This window comes from Phoxinus phoxinus (assembly GCF_949152265.1).
Source record: "Phoxinus phoxinus genome assembly, chromosome: 6".
In the NCBI taxonomy this organism is placed as follows: Eukaryota; Metazoa; Chordata; class Actinopteri; order Cypriniformes; family Leuciscidae; genus Phoxinus; species Phoxinus phoxinus.
This window is the reverse complement of record NC_136881.1, coordinates 7,197,149-7,211,944: the sequence shown is the minus strand read 5'-3', so window position 1 is coordinate 7,211,944 and position 14,796 is coordinate 7,197,149. Positions and strand designations below refer to the sequence as shown.

Genomic DNA, 14,796 nt, shown 5'->3' with positions numbered 1-14,796 from the left:
GCCTCTACTTTTTTTAACACTATCTTAAATCGACTTTAAAAATCCTCTTTTCTCTGGGGCGTTCAATGAAATGTGAGTGGCCCAAAGAAAAGGATTATTAAAACAGGATTCCTTAAAATGTACCATAGTCCAAATATCATTAATACAGTTAACCTTTTTTTCCCTTCAGAAACATTAACTTATTACACTTTTAAAGGATGTGCTGTTAACTATTGAGTTAAGTCCAGTAGTAACGTGGCCATATCTTTTTTTTATTTGACCTTTCTCTTGTGCTTGTTTTCACATGATAGAGACACAAAGGGGAAACTTCTTACCATACAAAAATCAATGACAAATGGGCGTGTAATCCATAAATGGACATGAAAAGCAGAAGTAACATCACAAACAAATGTGAAAATTGTGAACAATCTCTTTATTCAGACATGCATCCCAGAGTGGTAAAGAGGAAATCATATAAGATTTCATGTAATCTTATTAGCTGCGTAGGTTTCACCAAAGTACGATATTTGACCCTACCAATATATATATTTTTTTTTCAGTTTATTTTTTAACCAAATTTGTGTGGCAAGTTATCATAGGATGTATACATGGAACCTGCAGCACATTAACTTTTAGTTTATTTCTGTCCTTTTTAACCATTTATGCTGCTGTTAACAAAAGGGTAGAATGTGAGCAAGTAGGAAAACAACCCTTATAAAGGTTTAGACAACCCTCAGTGCAGATTTCCCCCAATCAAACACACAGTATTTTTGCTACTTTGTAAGCAAGACTGACAAAAATATGTAAAAAATATGTTTTGCATTACTGCTTTATTGTCTTAATATTGAGTATTTGCTTCTTCAGAGTCAACATAGCTTCACACCATCTATGATTACGGCATTATATATATATATATATATATATATATATATATATATATATTATATATATATATATATATATATAATATATTCATGCTCAACACATACCTCATTAAAAAAAATACATCTGGAGTCACAGACAAACGGTCTAAATACCCTTATACACACACAAGCAGAAGCTCAGAAGATGTTTTATGAAATCTTTCACTTCTTTCAAACTTACATCTAAGCAAAGTGTCTGACTAGGATAGTGCTGCATAGTAAAATGATGCATGTCACTTCAAAATCCCCTTTAAAAGGAGCAGGTAAGCAGAAATTCACATCAGAGGACTGTGAAGAGACATCTAATATTACATTCTTTGTTTAAAGATGCATTATTGCCAGTTGCCATAGAGATAGATGTTTTGATAGATGTAATATCTGTGCACAAGTATAGGAGTGAATCAAATAAGTAGTATCTCAGGTTCAGTTATGGCACAGTAGAGCATGAAGCCCATCTCGTCAATGTCGTCCTCTGTAAATCCCTGAAACAGATTCACATTATGTTTAAAGAAACTAGGCATGATTCCAGTCTCCAGGTATCCGATTAGCTCAGCAATCGCCTGCAGGAACCTATCAGCAAACACCGATTCCGACCAATCAGATTCCTTTTCACTCATATGTAGAATGACATTGCTAAGATGGCTGCCGTCGAGCTTGCGTAGTGCAGGGCAGTTGCGGCACACAGCCTTTAGTGTTTTCAGACACTTCTTTCTGACCCCCGAGTCTGCTTTGTCAAGCGCTGCTAGTCTAGTTGTTTCGCTGGTGTATAGGCTCTGGTACCAGACGTAGTCGAATGACCCAGTGATCTCTCGCTGCGCCGTAAGCATCATCTCGCTAAGGCGCACTGTTGGCAACACGGTAATATAGAAGCGTTCCCCACTGTCACAACTGCTTTGGGTTAATCCTTGAATCTCCAGTTTGAGCTCAGGAGACCCAAGCACCGGTCGCACCTCGCACTCCAGGGTTCCGGTTAGCGAAGGCCAGTTCATTGATTCCATCACAGCCTTGCCTAGCTGCTCAGAGACAAGCCGCGACGACAAGTATCCACCCAGTAAATGTCGATCCCAGTAGCTCCGTCCCCTTGGGAAGTACTCGAGGTTTTCACGCCGCACCATGCAGAACTGAGGGTGACCCAAAAATGTGTCCTCTCCGGCAATAGGCATCCACAGACTGGACTCCAACTGTAATAAACACATTTGGAACAAATTTAAAAACTCCAAAGATCCAAATGGTGACTTTAGGGAAAGTTAGTTTGAATATGATCTAAATCAATTGTGGTCAATAATTGACAAATATTGTTAATTTAAAAAATACGCAAAGGCTTATTGAGGACTTAGAAAAATATTTTATTTTATTACTATTACTAAATTATATTACATCATCCCCTGAACTATGCATGACTAGGGAAATCAAAAGAAAAATAATATAAAAAATATAATCTAAACCAATGTTGGTCATTTAAAAATGCAGAAAAAGCACATGAAGGACCTAGAAATTATTATTATAAAAAATGTTAATGATTAAAACATATACATATATATATATATATATATGTATATCCACTGAAATCCTAGGAAAAAAATAAAAATAATTTTAATTAAAAATTACAATGGCTGGTCTAAAAATAAACAAAACCAATTTGTCAACCGTAAAAAAAAAAAAAAAAAAAGTATTGTAGAAAGTGAGTTTTTCATAGATATATATATATATTTAAAAAAAAGGCGTATATGGAGTATAATATAATATAAATCAATAGATATATTAGATTAGACCCAGAGAATCAAAATAATATGTAAATATCTTGGCATGTAAATAAACATTTGAACAGCTGGTGGCGCTAAAAGGTTTGATACAAAACACAGAAAAATACAATAAATATATGAATGACATATACTATATGTTGATACTTATATTTTTAATAAATATAATTTATATATTTAATTATATGTAACAAAACGCCAGGCTAGGTCTGGATATCATGAAACTTAATTGGTCTTTAAGATGTATGGAATAGCAACTATTGGAAACTATAGCATCAAATTTGCACACATGCAAGCACAAAGATAGTGGCCCAGACAGGATGTTGATACCTGTAGAGGCACGATCAGGCAGGCATGATCGGCTTTAACCACTTGCAGGTCGTCGAGCAGTGACCCCGCCAGCATCATGTCTCCCAACGGCATGTCCGGGTGTTTGGAGTGCAGGAAGGCCTGGATCTCTGTGGATATATCTAACGCTCGCTGCTGTGCGACAGACACCTCCTCCGCTGACAGACACACTCGTGTCCTGAAGTACAGCTGCAGACGCTCTGCAAACGTCATCACACACAGATCCGCGCGTTTCCGCCGCTGAGGTGGGTCAGCGTCACACCGCTGGGGTTCAGCTGAGGGTAGGGGGATGGGCTGAGACAGTTCTGCTAAACACACACACACACAAAAAAAAAGCTTAAAACCGCATTCACAACCCATTTTATTTCCATATCATGTGTTTTAGTGAAACGGGATGTTCAGTGATATCAATGCCCACATTTCCGTGGGACAAATTAGTATATTCCATTCTATTCTATTAATCAAATAGCCAATTGACATACACCAGAAGTTTTAGAAGTTGAGCAAGTCAAAACATTCTGATACAAGATTACAAAACTTTCGGTTTGGACTAACATGCACTGGTGAATTGTGCACAATGAGACAGTAAAATAGGGTAAACTTTGATTTCTTGTCGTTGCCTTTCAGCTAGATGGGAAATACCTTCATTTGGAAGACTTTAAACATGCATGTACCTTTCTTGGTTGCGGCTGCGATCTGTTTCATGACTACTCCTTCAATACCCTTGTGGAGCAGTTTGGGGGGGGCACTAACCAGGCCTAACTCCTCCCAGCTGTCCGTCATCTTCTTGTCAGGCTTCTCATCGGGAGGCCTGCCGGCACGTTCTATCAGCTGTGACATCAAAGAAGAAATAAGAGATTAAATCAATAAGTAATCAAAATAAGCCATAAAAGAGAGTAAACGTTGGGTTCCGGAAATAAAAATCCCATTAATCCTGTTTTTTAACAATAACGTATAAACCGTTACAGACAGACCTACTGTGAGCTACAAGTTTTTTATTCATTAATGGTATATGCTTCTGTTGAAGTCATCAGCCCACATTTTATCAAATTAAAAAAACAAAAAGTTTTTACAAAAACTACATTTCCCATGTTTAGAGAATGAAAACCACACATTAGCTCCCGCCCCCACCCTTCAAACAATCTGAGTCACTCTCCCTACACTCTCAAAATACTTATTTGTGTGTGTGGTGTGTATATATATATATATATGAAAAAATACACCCTTTTGAATTCTATGGTTTTGCTCAGAACATAAAATCATCTGCTTGTAGGTCTTAAAATTAAACAACCTCAGATGAACAACAACACAACATATTACAGTGTCGGTGTCATTACCTATTTAACAAAAGTAAAGCAAAAACGGAGAAGCCATGTGATACAAACTAAGTACACTATGATTCAGTTGCTTGTAAAGCCACTTTTAGCTGTATGACTTTATCAGTCGCTCAGGACTTCCTTTATCAGGAATTTTGGCCCGCTCTTCTTTACAACGTTGCTTCAGTTCGTTGAGGTTTGTGGGCATCTGTTTATGCTCAGCTCTCCGAAGGTCCTGCTACAGCATTTCAATCAGGTTGAGGTCTGGACTTTGACTGGGTCATTGCAACACCTTGATTCTTTTCTTTTTAAGCCATTCTGGTGTAGATTTGCTGGCGTTCTTGTGATCATTGTCCTGTTGCATTACCTAATTTCGGCAAAGCTTTAGCAGAGGGCCTCACATTTGACTCTGGAATACTTGGTGGTTGTGCTGTGATACACTATGTTTGTATTTCACTGTGCATTATGGCCAAACATCTCCACTTTGGTCTCGTCTGTCCAAAGGTCATTGTTCCAGAAGTCTTGTGGTTTGATTAGTTGCAACTTTGCAAACCCAAGTCGTGCCGCCATGTTCTTTTTAGAGAAAAGAGGCTTTCTCCTGGCAACCCTTCCAAACATGCCATACTTGTTCAGTCTCTTTCTCACTGAACTGTCATGAACTTTAACATTTAACAGGTTAACTGAGGCCTGAGGTATAGCTCTTGGTTTTTTTGCAATTTCTCTGAATTTCTAGAATTCAATAGGGTGTACGTTCTTTTTCACATGACTCAATGTCACAGGTCACGTCTTTCCAAACCTGTATGCATTTCTCTCATCTCCAGAACACAAACGACATTTGAAGAATGTTGGTCAATGAGAACTGAAACTAGTTACCAGAATTCTTCAAAATATCTTCTTTTGTGTTCCACAGAGGAAAGGATTGCAATGGCATGAGGGTGAGTAGATTATGATAATTGACATTTTTGGTTGGACTAACCCTTTAAATCAATATTTTTATATTTATCCATCACTTTTATTTCAGCCATGTCATTTGCAATGCTAGTGCAAAGCAATTGTAATTCTTTAAAGCAATTACGTACACAGTCTTGTATTTTCAAATACTTTTTTTGCTTGAAATCAAAGTTTGTAATGCTGCGATTCACCTCATAGTTGGTTGGTTTGATTCACTCTTTAAAAATAACTCTTTAAAAAAACTTTAAAATCTCTATGGGAAAATACTTGCTGCACTCCATTTAACAATATTATGTTTGACCAATCAGAACTGTGTAGTGTGTAATAAACTAAAACAAAACGAATGCTCACCCGTTTCACTGCTAATGTGGCGATGCCCAGCATCGCAGCTCCGCCCACCCCGAGCACCAGCCGGGCATTGGACAACAGGAAGTCAATGACAGCAGCAATTCCATCTTCTCCTCGCCTTTTTCCAGAATAATACATCACTTCCTCTGTGAAAGTGTCTGAAAACATTAACAAAGAATTACATTACAATATGATTTCACACATGATTCATCAAAGTCCAAAGTCTGATACCTTTTGAGTTTAGAGACTCGAAACAAATACATTATTGTAAGAATGTGTTATCTATGTATTTTTGGACATGTATCATGATATTCATGGTACCAAAATCACCATGGGGCACTTCGGTGTACCATAAATAGTATACGCCACAGTATATTAGAGTGCTATTATTATTGTTTTAGGCATTTGATAAAATTTAAGTCACAATGAAAAAGAAGTAGCAACAGATCTTTACTTCTCTATTGTGACACATCCAGAGTGTAATGGATTATTTTGAGACGTGGGTGTTTAACTCATAAGTGGAGGCAGATGAATGCAAGCTCGCAGGGGTGGTTTAACTGGACTAAATGATTGGAGAAGTCCTGCATACACCACAAGAGAGAAACATGTCGTTTTCACTGGAAGGTTCAGTTATGACATTTTGAGGTCAAAACATAAAAAAAGAGAAACATTCACAAATGAATTGTACACAATAACATTTAGAAATGTAAAGGGTGAATGTTCATTTAATTCTGTCTTTAATGTACCACCACAGCACTCTTTTATGAAGGTTATTTCAAAACACATGGTGCTCATGTGTGCTACGTGACAGGACAGGCATCTGAAGCTCCACCTGCCACTCACTCGTCTGTGGGTCAGAAATAGCTTTGGTAGCTTCATGAACTCGGCACCAGCAGGGTGGTTTACCAGGCCTAAATTTAGACCCATGTGGCTTAGTAACTCTCCATTTATTCATATTATAATTTTGTAAAACTGATTTAGACTTCAGTCTCTGGCTGTGATCTACAGATTACAGTAGTCTAAAGCTTGGACATGGATAAATACAGTATCACATAGATACATTTTAGGCCTAATATTTGTTTTATTGCAAAAGGTGCTTGAAAAGTAAAAGCATGTGATTGGCCAGATCAAAGAAGAGAATAAATAAATAAATAAATCAAACAAAACAGCTTACATACACACAGTAGCCTATATTCCTGGTTATTGGGTAAATGGCCAACTGGGTTAGTACACATTAAATGACAAGACCTGCATACAGATGGACTTTAAAACCCAGATAACATTAATTGATTTTCCAGAAAAGACAACTGATTAATGCTAACAGGGGTTTAAATGTTAGACAGCACGCCTGCACATCACACGTATAACAATGTATGAAGTTTTTCCTTCCTAAATATTATATTAAATCCCATATGACTACCAAATAATCGAATACTTATTTTCAGTAGTTCACAAAGGGCATAAATTCAACTGAAAACAACAGTGTTTTGCTCTGTTAGCGTGTGCTAACTTAACTAGCTGTCTGTTGAATTCAGAAAACCAACAATCCTGGGAACATATTAAGCAGTCAACAATTGATCAACACGACTTAAACAGCTAACTTACCTTTTTAAGGAGGTATCAAAGCAGAGCCATTAGCGTATAGTATCGAATTCAGTGCTTTTGTCTAGTACGCACTTGCTCTCTTACCTGGCTATAACAAACACATCTTGCGTCACTATCCCGCTGATTGACGTACATCTAGACCAATGAGATGACAATATCACCTGACGTCAGAACTTTATATGGAATTTCTATGCATGTATGGCCAAAAGTAGTAATAAGCATATTAGATAATTTTTTACATTTTAACAGGAGGATCCACAAATTTTTTTATTTTCATAAATTATTTTAAATACTATTTGTGTAACACGTAAATGCAAAAAGTTATGATTTTGATCAATTATATCGTTTATTTTCGTACACTATGGACACTTATTTTATCGCTTCTGTTTTTGGTTCTATTGTTCAATGCATAAAATAAATGAAACGTACGTTGTTCTTGAAAATAGAATAATAAAGATGCATTTGAATGGAGAACCAAAGCAAATTAATTTGTGCATTAGCACTTGATTGTAAATAATGTAGTTTGTGATATTCCGCGAAATAATTTAAAACATTCCATATTATCAAACAACATAGCGATCAAGCTTATATTGTTATCTGTGAAGAATTGGTGGAAAGTTCTCTCATACCATCTAGTGGACAGTCACATCCTTTCATTTACAACCAGCGCTTGAAGAAATAACCTGTGGGATTTTATTGGGTAACGATTCAAGGTTGCATAGCCACACGAAATATTTACATTTTGATTTCTGAACCAAATAAAACAGTGCATAGTGTAAATGATCAGAACTGGAGCATTTTTTTGTAACTTTCTGATGCATGTTAAATTAAGTATAACCTGAAAATGATGTTCCTGTCCATTAATATGGAATAAAGCAAATTCAACTGAAAAAAAACCTCTCAAATATAAACAAACATTCGTAAGAGTTTCAAGGAACATTGAGTGAGAACGTTTGGAATTTAAAAAGTCAACTACAAAACAATCCAACAAATATTAAAACCTAGAAAAATAAAGAATGAACATAGAACCTCCAAAACACACAGTGCCTTTTAATCTTTTATGCAGCCAAATCTACTCCATTTGTTTTCAACCTTTAAACAAAAATAGTCTGGTGTCAGCCTCATGAACACAAAGTCTTTTGTAAGTCAATCGCATTTTTTCTATTAAACAACTGCAATGGGACACACTTTATCGTCTTTTCCTACTTGTTCTTCACTTCCATTCAATCTCAGAACTAAACAGTATGAACATAAATAAAACAAGAACTTTTGCCATAATGAGTCTCACAGCTCTTGAACGACAGCTGTAATGTCGGCATGAATTAAATCTTTTCGTCAGAAGTAAAGAACCTAAACTGCATGGTTGTCAAACAGAACCAGTTACCATGGCTATACCACCCTTCACTGAGAAGCCACTGTGTGGAAATCAAAGACACATTTTATTATCACGGTATTAACTTAACTGTCAGCATGAACAAAATGTGCCATTTTTCCCCCTCTCGCTTTCTCTGACTTTTAGGATTTTGCAAAAACAAAACATTTCTGTAAATTATGATTCGATGGCCTGTTCTAAGCTTCCGTTTTACAATTTATCCAACAAAATTCTTAAAGCCAGAAAAAATAAATAACCCAAGTTTACTTCTCAAAAATCTACTTTTGAAAAAGAGGACCAATACACAGTTGTATTTGATATTGTTATGTCAATGAGCTATAAATGCATGACGAAATGGTGAATTATGATTGAATTCCATGTCAGTTTAGATGTCTTTTTATTCCATATATTTCCTTTAATCACACAGAACAAAATATAGTGGATATTAAAGTATAATTTTTGATATGTCTGAATAGATAGATCAAGCAGCCAGCGTCTAACGTCCTTGAGTCCACCCACTCCAGAAGCATCTCTTCTACTGAGTCACTTGAGCAGACGTAAAGGCGTCTGAGGAGATAAGCAGTGAGTTCTGATTGCGTCTCAGTGACGTCTCATCTTGACTCGTCGCGTGGGTGCGTGGTCGTGTGTGTGGCGTGAGCCCGGCTCTCTCTCTTCAGTTCTCCTCCAGGAGTTTTCTGAACCGCTGTCGCCGTGACGTCTCTGTCGGGAGGAGAGGGAACGCCTCTGCAGCTCTTTGTCCATCTCTAAAATACGAGGTCTGAGGGAGGAAAAGAGCAAAATGCTTTTTAGCAAAAATGCATCTGTGGAATGTGACAACTTCATTAGTCTTGAAGGATTAGTTCACGCAGAAAGGGACATTTTATCATCATTTACTCACCCTCATGTCATTACAAACCTGTATGCTGTTACTTTCCCCCCCAATGACAGGTCACAGTGACCCCAGCATAAAGGTTTGGAATGACATGAGGTAGAGTAAACACATTTTTTTTTTGGGTCACTATTCCTTTACAGGTGCACTTAAGCAAGCAGGTTCAGCAGGTTGATATGTTTTTGGACTTTACAGATTTTTGCTTTTGCAAGATTCTCAGTGACGTCAAATGTTAGTTACCAAACACATTGTAAAAAAATACCCTACATGCTTTTCTCTCTCCTACTTTATCATTTAAAAGTATGGGGTCGCTAGGATTTTTTAAAGAAATTACTTATGGCTGCATTTATTTGACCAGAAATACAGTAAAAACAGTAATAATAAGTGAAAAATAAGTACAATTTAAAATTGCTTTTATTTGAATATGTTTTAAATAAATTCAATTGAATATGGTTTCATTTTTTCATAAAACTTATATTGTTTTGCATTAATAAGAGCAGTAAATAATAATATTACGCGTTTATTTCTTGGATATGGACATTTTACATTAAAGCGCTGAGCTTGAGTTGAGATGCAGATAACATTTTTTAATTTATTTAAAAATGTAAATATTCTACTCATATTAAATGTATCATGTTCTTCTATACATCACACTGAACTGACCGACAGCTTCAGTGATTATAAAAGGAGTGCTCTTTACTTGATTTCTGTGTAATTCTTCACAATGGGAAGATTTTGTTATTCATGAGACTTCTTGACATTTCCTACTTCATACTTCACAACAAAAAGCATCAAACTTTGACAAATTTATTTATTGATGATTTTATATTTCATAATATCTAAATGTAAATTTTAGTGCTTCTTTGCCACCATCTACTGGTTATAGTGGTAATTTCCTTTCTTTTTTATTTTAAAGTAAAAGTGTTTGCCACGTGTTAGATTTCCTACATCTTGAAACTTTTACAAATCTTTGATCGAAGAACTAATATATATTGAAAAAAATATTTTTTGGTCATCACACTAAAGATAACATTTAAACTGGATAATATTTAGAGCTTTGTAGTGCTGGAAAAAGTGTGAAGCACTTGAAAGTCCTTGAAAAGTGCTTGAATTTCACTCTCAAAAGGTTGTACAAACACCGAAATAAATAATCTAAAAACACAAGACTATTTCTGCCACAATACCCTGGTTAACACAGTTAGCGTTCCTACATGATTAAATCCATGGTGAATGTTGGTGATTTGAGGATTGAAAAGACTTCTATAACGTTTATTCATGTTACGTTTCTCCTGGTTTCCACGTCAGCGCTGTTCGGTCTGACATCTATGGTTTACATCAGAGAATTATGCACTGAATTTGAATGCTTCCCACCAGATCTCACAGCAATGTTATTAATAGAGCGGCGAATTCAAACTCTTTCTCACTGGATCTCCCAGCGCTGTGTAGTAACGGTGTCGTGTGATTAAGAACGGCTCGTATTTAAACCTGTTCGGAGCTCGCACTGCGCTGTCTATTATTGGTCCAAGCTGACAAACTGGCTGCGCATCTCTAACGAGGAGTGCGGATTAGTTCTCATATTGAACAGAAACAGCAGCTCTTATCAGTTGGGCAATGTGGTGGAGGCACCAGTACGTCACACCGGCAGGAAAAGTAGTCTTAGGGCCGGTTTACACCTGGTCACTTCATGCGTTTTTACTGATCAGATAGCTGATTTATCAAAACAATTCCATTTACACTTAAATGTGACTTAAAAGTCACATAAATGTGTTTTCGCGCGCTATATGCAGATTTAATAGAGTTCACGTCACCGAAAGCAATAGATATGAGCTGCATTTTATTGATCATCAGCTAATTTCAAAATCAAAGACCTCAATAGGAGCGGCATCAGCACTGGTAAGATCAGTTAGTTTCTTAACTTTTAATGAAGATGATTGAGTCACTTTCAGTTTTATTTGCAGTAGTTTGGCTTGATGAATAGATACTCAGCTGCTCCTCTGCAGTAGCGCCATCATATCTGGCTATAACATGACATATAACCTATGACACGCTCTCACACGTTTATTTTTAGCATTGTTGGGAGGAGTAAAATTTACATATGTGGTTTCAACAACCAGATGCATTTAGACTTCTTTCCACTTTCTATTTTTTTCCTTTTTATTCCATTTTCGTCTGTAATGCGGCCCAGACCACTTCCTGAAGTGGTTTGAGCGATCGGATTTAAATCTGTCTCTAATGCGTTTCGGAGGGCATTTACACCTGGTCTTTTCACGATCTGATAGCTATCCGATCAGAAATTATTTTAATGTGCTGATTTAACGGCTGACCTCCGTCAGTGTATGAATGAGTGAGTGAATGGGTGAATTGAGGCAATGTGTAAAGCGCTTTGGTGGAGATTGGGTCTGTGAAAGCGCTATATAAATGCAGTCCATTTACCATTTGTTGCTCATTTATTTGCAATAGAAATATTTTAATATAATCTAAAAGTAACTTGTGATTTGAAAAGAAACTTTTTAATTGAATGCACCCTTGCTGAAGAACAACAAAACCTTACTGACCCCAAACTTTGATCAGCAGGGTATGATTTCATTATTTAGCAGATAATGAAGATAAACCTTAGTATAGCTGCTCATGTGATCTCAAGATGGCCAGTGGCTCCAACTATATGCAAACAAAACAGCTTTTCTACACTGGTCTTAATCACAGTCTAGTCTAAATCAGTTTAAACATTTGTCATATTTACTTCTTTAGGTGTAAAACTGATTGAATAAAGTAAATAAATAAATAAATATAATTTGTGCACCTTAAATATTAAAAACACGTTTTTTTTTATAATTTCTGAAGAAAATCCAGCCTGATCAACTGTCCTTAACAAGCCACACTTTTAGGAATTGATCATGCCTACAGCACAAAGTGGCATGAGTTTTAGTGGGGTTACACTTAATTTTAAGGTTTCCTTGTTACAGTGTAATTATGCATTTAAGTACTTATTAATATTAATCAACAATATATACTTTGTTGCATCATGTAATTAAGCGTAATTTACTGTTATTACTACAGTAAGTAAATGTAACAAGGAGGCTGCAATAGTTAAATAGTTAGGCTTTAGTAGTTATGTATACCTTAGTAGCACCACTATTTAAACAGCATGTAAGACTTTGCAAGTACCTGTGTGCAGCATCTGGGTCAGCCTTGCGGTGTGAGCGTTTGGCTTTGAGTATGTGTCGTCTCTCAGAAGAGTGGATGGACGGGCTCCGTGAATTGGAGTCCAAGCGAGGGGCATCCGCCCTGGTTCTGCAATAAAAGACACCAAGACAAATTATACACCCCCACATACACTTCCAGAGCTTTCAAGAGCAACTCTGACTCAAAAGCAGAACAACTCACTTTCTGAGAATGATGACAGCTCTCCTCTCCTTGATGTCCTGTGGGCGGATGCAATGCGTGATGTCATCGGCGGCGTAGTCACTAAAAAGAATCAAAGCAGAGAGAGAGCATGAGCAAGACTTTAATATTTTACTATAAACATGGCAGTACTACTGTACAGTGTGAGTTTTATCCTTTCAAATACCATGGCAAATGAATATGGCAATTATATACTACTATAGTCTAAATCACCATGGAATTACCGGTAACACTTTACAATAAGGTTTCATTTGTTAACATTAATGAATGTATTAACTAACAAACATGAGCAACACATTTGTTACTGTGTTTTTTAATCTTTGTTAATGTTAGATAATAAAAATCCAGCTGTTCATGTTAGTTCACAGTGCATTAACTAATGTTAACAAACACAAATTTTTGTTTTTAATAATGTATTAGTAAATATTGAAATGTACATGAACTAAGATTAATAAATGCTGCAGTTCATTCTTAGTTCATGTTAACTAATAAAACCTTATTGTAAAGTTTTACCGAATTACCTTATCGCACATATCACTACAAATACCGTAATAACACGAGAATGTCCTGAACATGAATCGCAACACAGTAGCCAGTGTCCGGGCTGGTAAAGCTCCCCACCCACCTGAGGACGGTGACGCTGCCGCGCCTCACGGGCAGGTGCAGCACGGGCTCGGACACGCGGATGGGCTTGAACTGGAACTTGCAGCCGAAGCAGAGCGCGCTATCGCTGAAGAACGACACGGACACGATCGGTCGCTCGAAGATGTGGATGGGGTCCACGTGGGACACGATGCAGCCGCCGGGCTGGTAGTCATTAATCACGGCGCTATTAACGAAGCCCTCCGGTATGACGCCGTGCGTCACGAGGCGATCGATGACCAGCTCGTGCACCCAGTCCGGGATCTCGTCCACCTCGCCTTTGGAGTACAGGCGCTCCTGCCCGGGGCCGCGCTTCTCGAGCTGCGAGCCGTACGTGTAGCCCTCCCCGAAGAAGTACTTGTTCCGCAGGGGCGCCCGGTCCACCGTGTGCTCCCTGTAGAGCCCCTTGTCTGCCTTGGCAACCACCTCGTCGATCTTTGCCTCGATGCGCGCGCACTCCTCCTGCGTGAAAATATTCGCTTGCTTAATGCCGTTCTTCACTTTGCGCGCCTCCGCGTCCCGCCGCTCCTCGTACTCACTATCCTCGTCATCCGACTCGCGGTATTTGCGCTTCTCGCCGTTGCTGTGCTCGAAAACTGTGTCCCTGTGCGGTGTCATCGACTTCAGCTTCTCCCGCAAATCCGTAAAACCGGCCATTTTAAAGAGCAAAGTCCGAAATTTTGCGGCTAAATGTGGTTTATCCCGAATTCACTTCAGGTCCCCATGTTATAACATTAGTATCGGTCACTGAAGTCCTGCGCGACGTGACCGAAGGCCTGGAGCAGTGCCTCCTGCTTCCTCTTTCCCTGTTGTAGCGAATTAAACCAACCAAAGTTTCCACTGCCCCATTCCACGAGCAACCCGGCTGAGTGTGTAACGCAACGCAGAGAGTGTGCTGTCAATCACAGGCGGTGTTTTCCTGCGGTTCAGTCCCATAACATTAGCACGTAGCACAACTGCGGCACCGCTAGCTTCCAGTGGACACAGATTTACAGCGGTATGCTGTTTGAACAGCACGCCTTCTGGTCACTACAATATGTGCTGATCATCGTATTATAATGTATCCAAGAGATAGTAGTTATTCTGCAGCTGCAGGATTGTACAGAGCCGTGAAGAGAGCGTAAACTCGTGTAACCAAAACTGTTTGAGTAGCTGCGCATGCGCGTCATGCCTTGCACGTAGGCAACTAGGCATGAGGGTCTGGTCCAGTGACAGCCAATGAGCGACGCGATCAGCTGTCAGCAAACCCCTTCAGCTAGCC

General features: G+C 38.1%; 2 protein-coding genes across 4 annotated transcripts; both read right to left on the bottom strand.

The window, feature by feature from the left end:
• Positions 1 to 947: 947 nt before the first annotated feature.
• mief2 (mitochondrial elongation factor 2) lies at positions 948 to 7,361 on the bottom strand. Of its 3 annotated transcripts, XM_079615639.1 has the most exons (6): positions 7,231 to 7,339; positions 6,080 to 6,206; positions 5,629 to 5,783; positions 3,685 to 3,841; positions 2,993 to 3,318; positions 948 to 2,083 (listed from the first exon to the last, which is right to left on the bottom strand). In XM_079615639.1, the coding sequence occupies exons 3-6, from the start codon at positions 5,761 to 5,763 to the stop codon at positions 1,304 to 1,306; spliced, it is 1,398 nt and encodes a 465-aa protein (XP_079471765.1). In that variant the 5' UTR covers positions 5,764 to 5,783; positions 6,080 to 6,206; positions 7,231 to 7,339; the 3' UTR covers positions 948 to 1,303. The 3 variants fall into 3 exon arrangements, with proteins under 3 accessions (XP_079471765.1, XP_079471764.1, XP_079471766.1); XM_079615638.1 differs by lacking the exon at positions 6,080 to 6,206 and having other exon boundaries at positions 7,231 to 7,361; XM_079615640.1 differs by lacking the exon at positions 6,080 to 6,206 and having other exon boundaries at positions 1,036 to 2,083; positions 2,993 to 3,315; positions 7,231 to 7,352.
• A 539-nt stretch (positions 7,362 to 7,900) lies between these two features.
• alkbh5 (alkB homolog 5, RNA demethylase) lies at positions 7,901 to 14,775 on the bottom strand. Its single transcript, XM_079617339.1, has 4 exons — positions 13,519 to 14,775; positions 12,876 to 12,956; positions 12,657 to 12,782; positions 7,901 to 9,380 (listed from the first exon to the last, which is right to left on the bottom strand). The coding sequence occupies exons 1-4, from the start codon at positions 14,190 to 14,192 to the stop codon at positions 9,203 to 9,205; spliced, it is 1,059 nt and encodes a 352-aa protein (XP_079473465.1). The 5' UTR covers positions 14,193 to 14,775; the 3' UTR covers positions 7,901 to 9,202.
• Between the last annotated feature and the right edge of the window lie 21 nt (positions 14,776 to 14,796).

Coding starts and splice junctions, on each gene's coding strand:
- mief2 (XM_079615638.1), bottom strand. CDS start 5,763: ATGTATTATTCTGGAAAAAGGCGAGGAGAAGATGGAATTGCTGCTGTC. Junction 3,842..5,628: donor CCACATTAGCAGTGAAACGG/GTGAGCATTCGT, acceptor TTGATGTCACAG/CTGATAGAACGTGCCGGCAG. Junction 2,084..2,992: donor GCCTGATCGTGCCTCTACAG/GTATCAACATCC, acceptor TGTTTATTACAG/TTGGAGTCCAGTCTGTGGAT.
- alkbh5 (XM_079617339.1), bottom strand. CDS start 14,192: ATGGCCGGTTTTACGGATTTGCGGGAGAAGCTGAAGTCGATGACACCG. Junction 12,957..13,518: donor GGCAGCGTCACCGTCCTCAG/GTGGGTGGGGAG, acceptor GATTCTTTTTAG/TGACTACGCCGCCGATGACA. Junction 9,381..12,656: donor GACCCAGATGCTGCACACAG/GTACTTGCAAAG, acceptor TTCCTCCCTCAG/ACCTCGTATTTTAGAGATGG.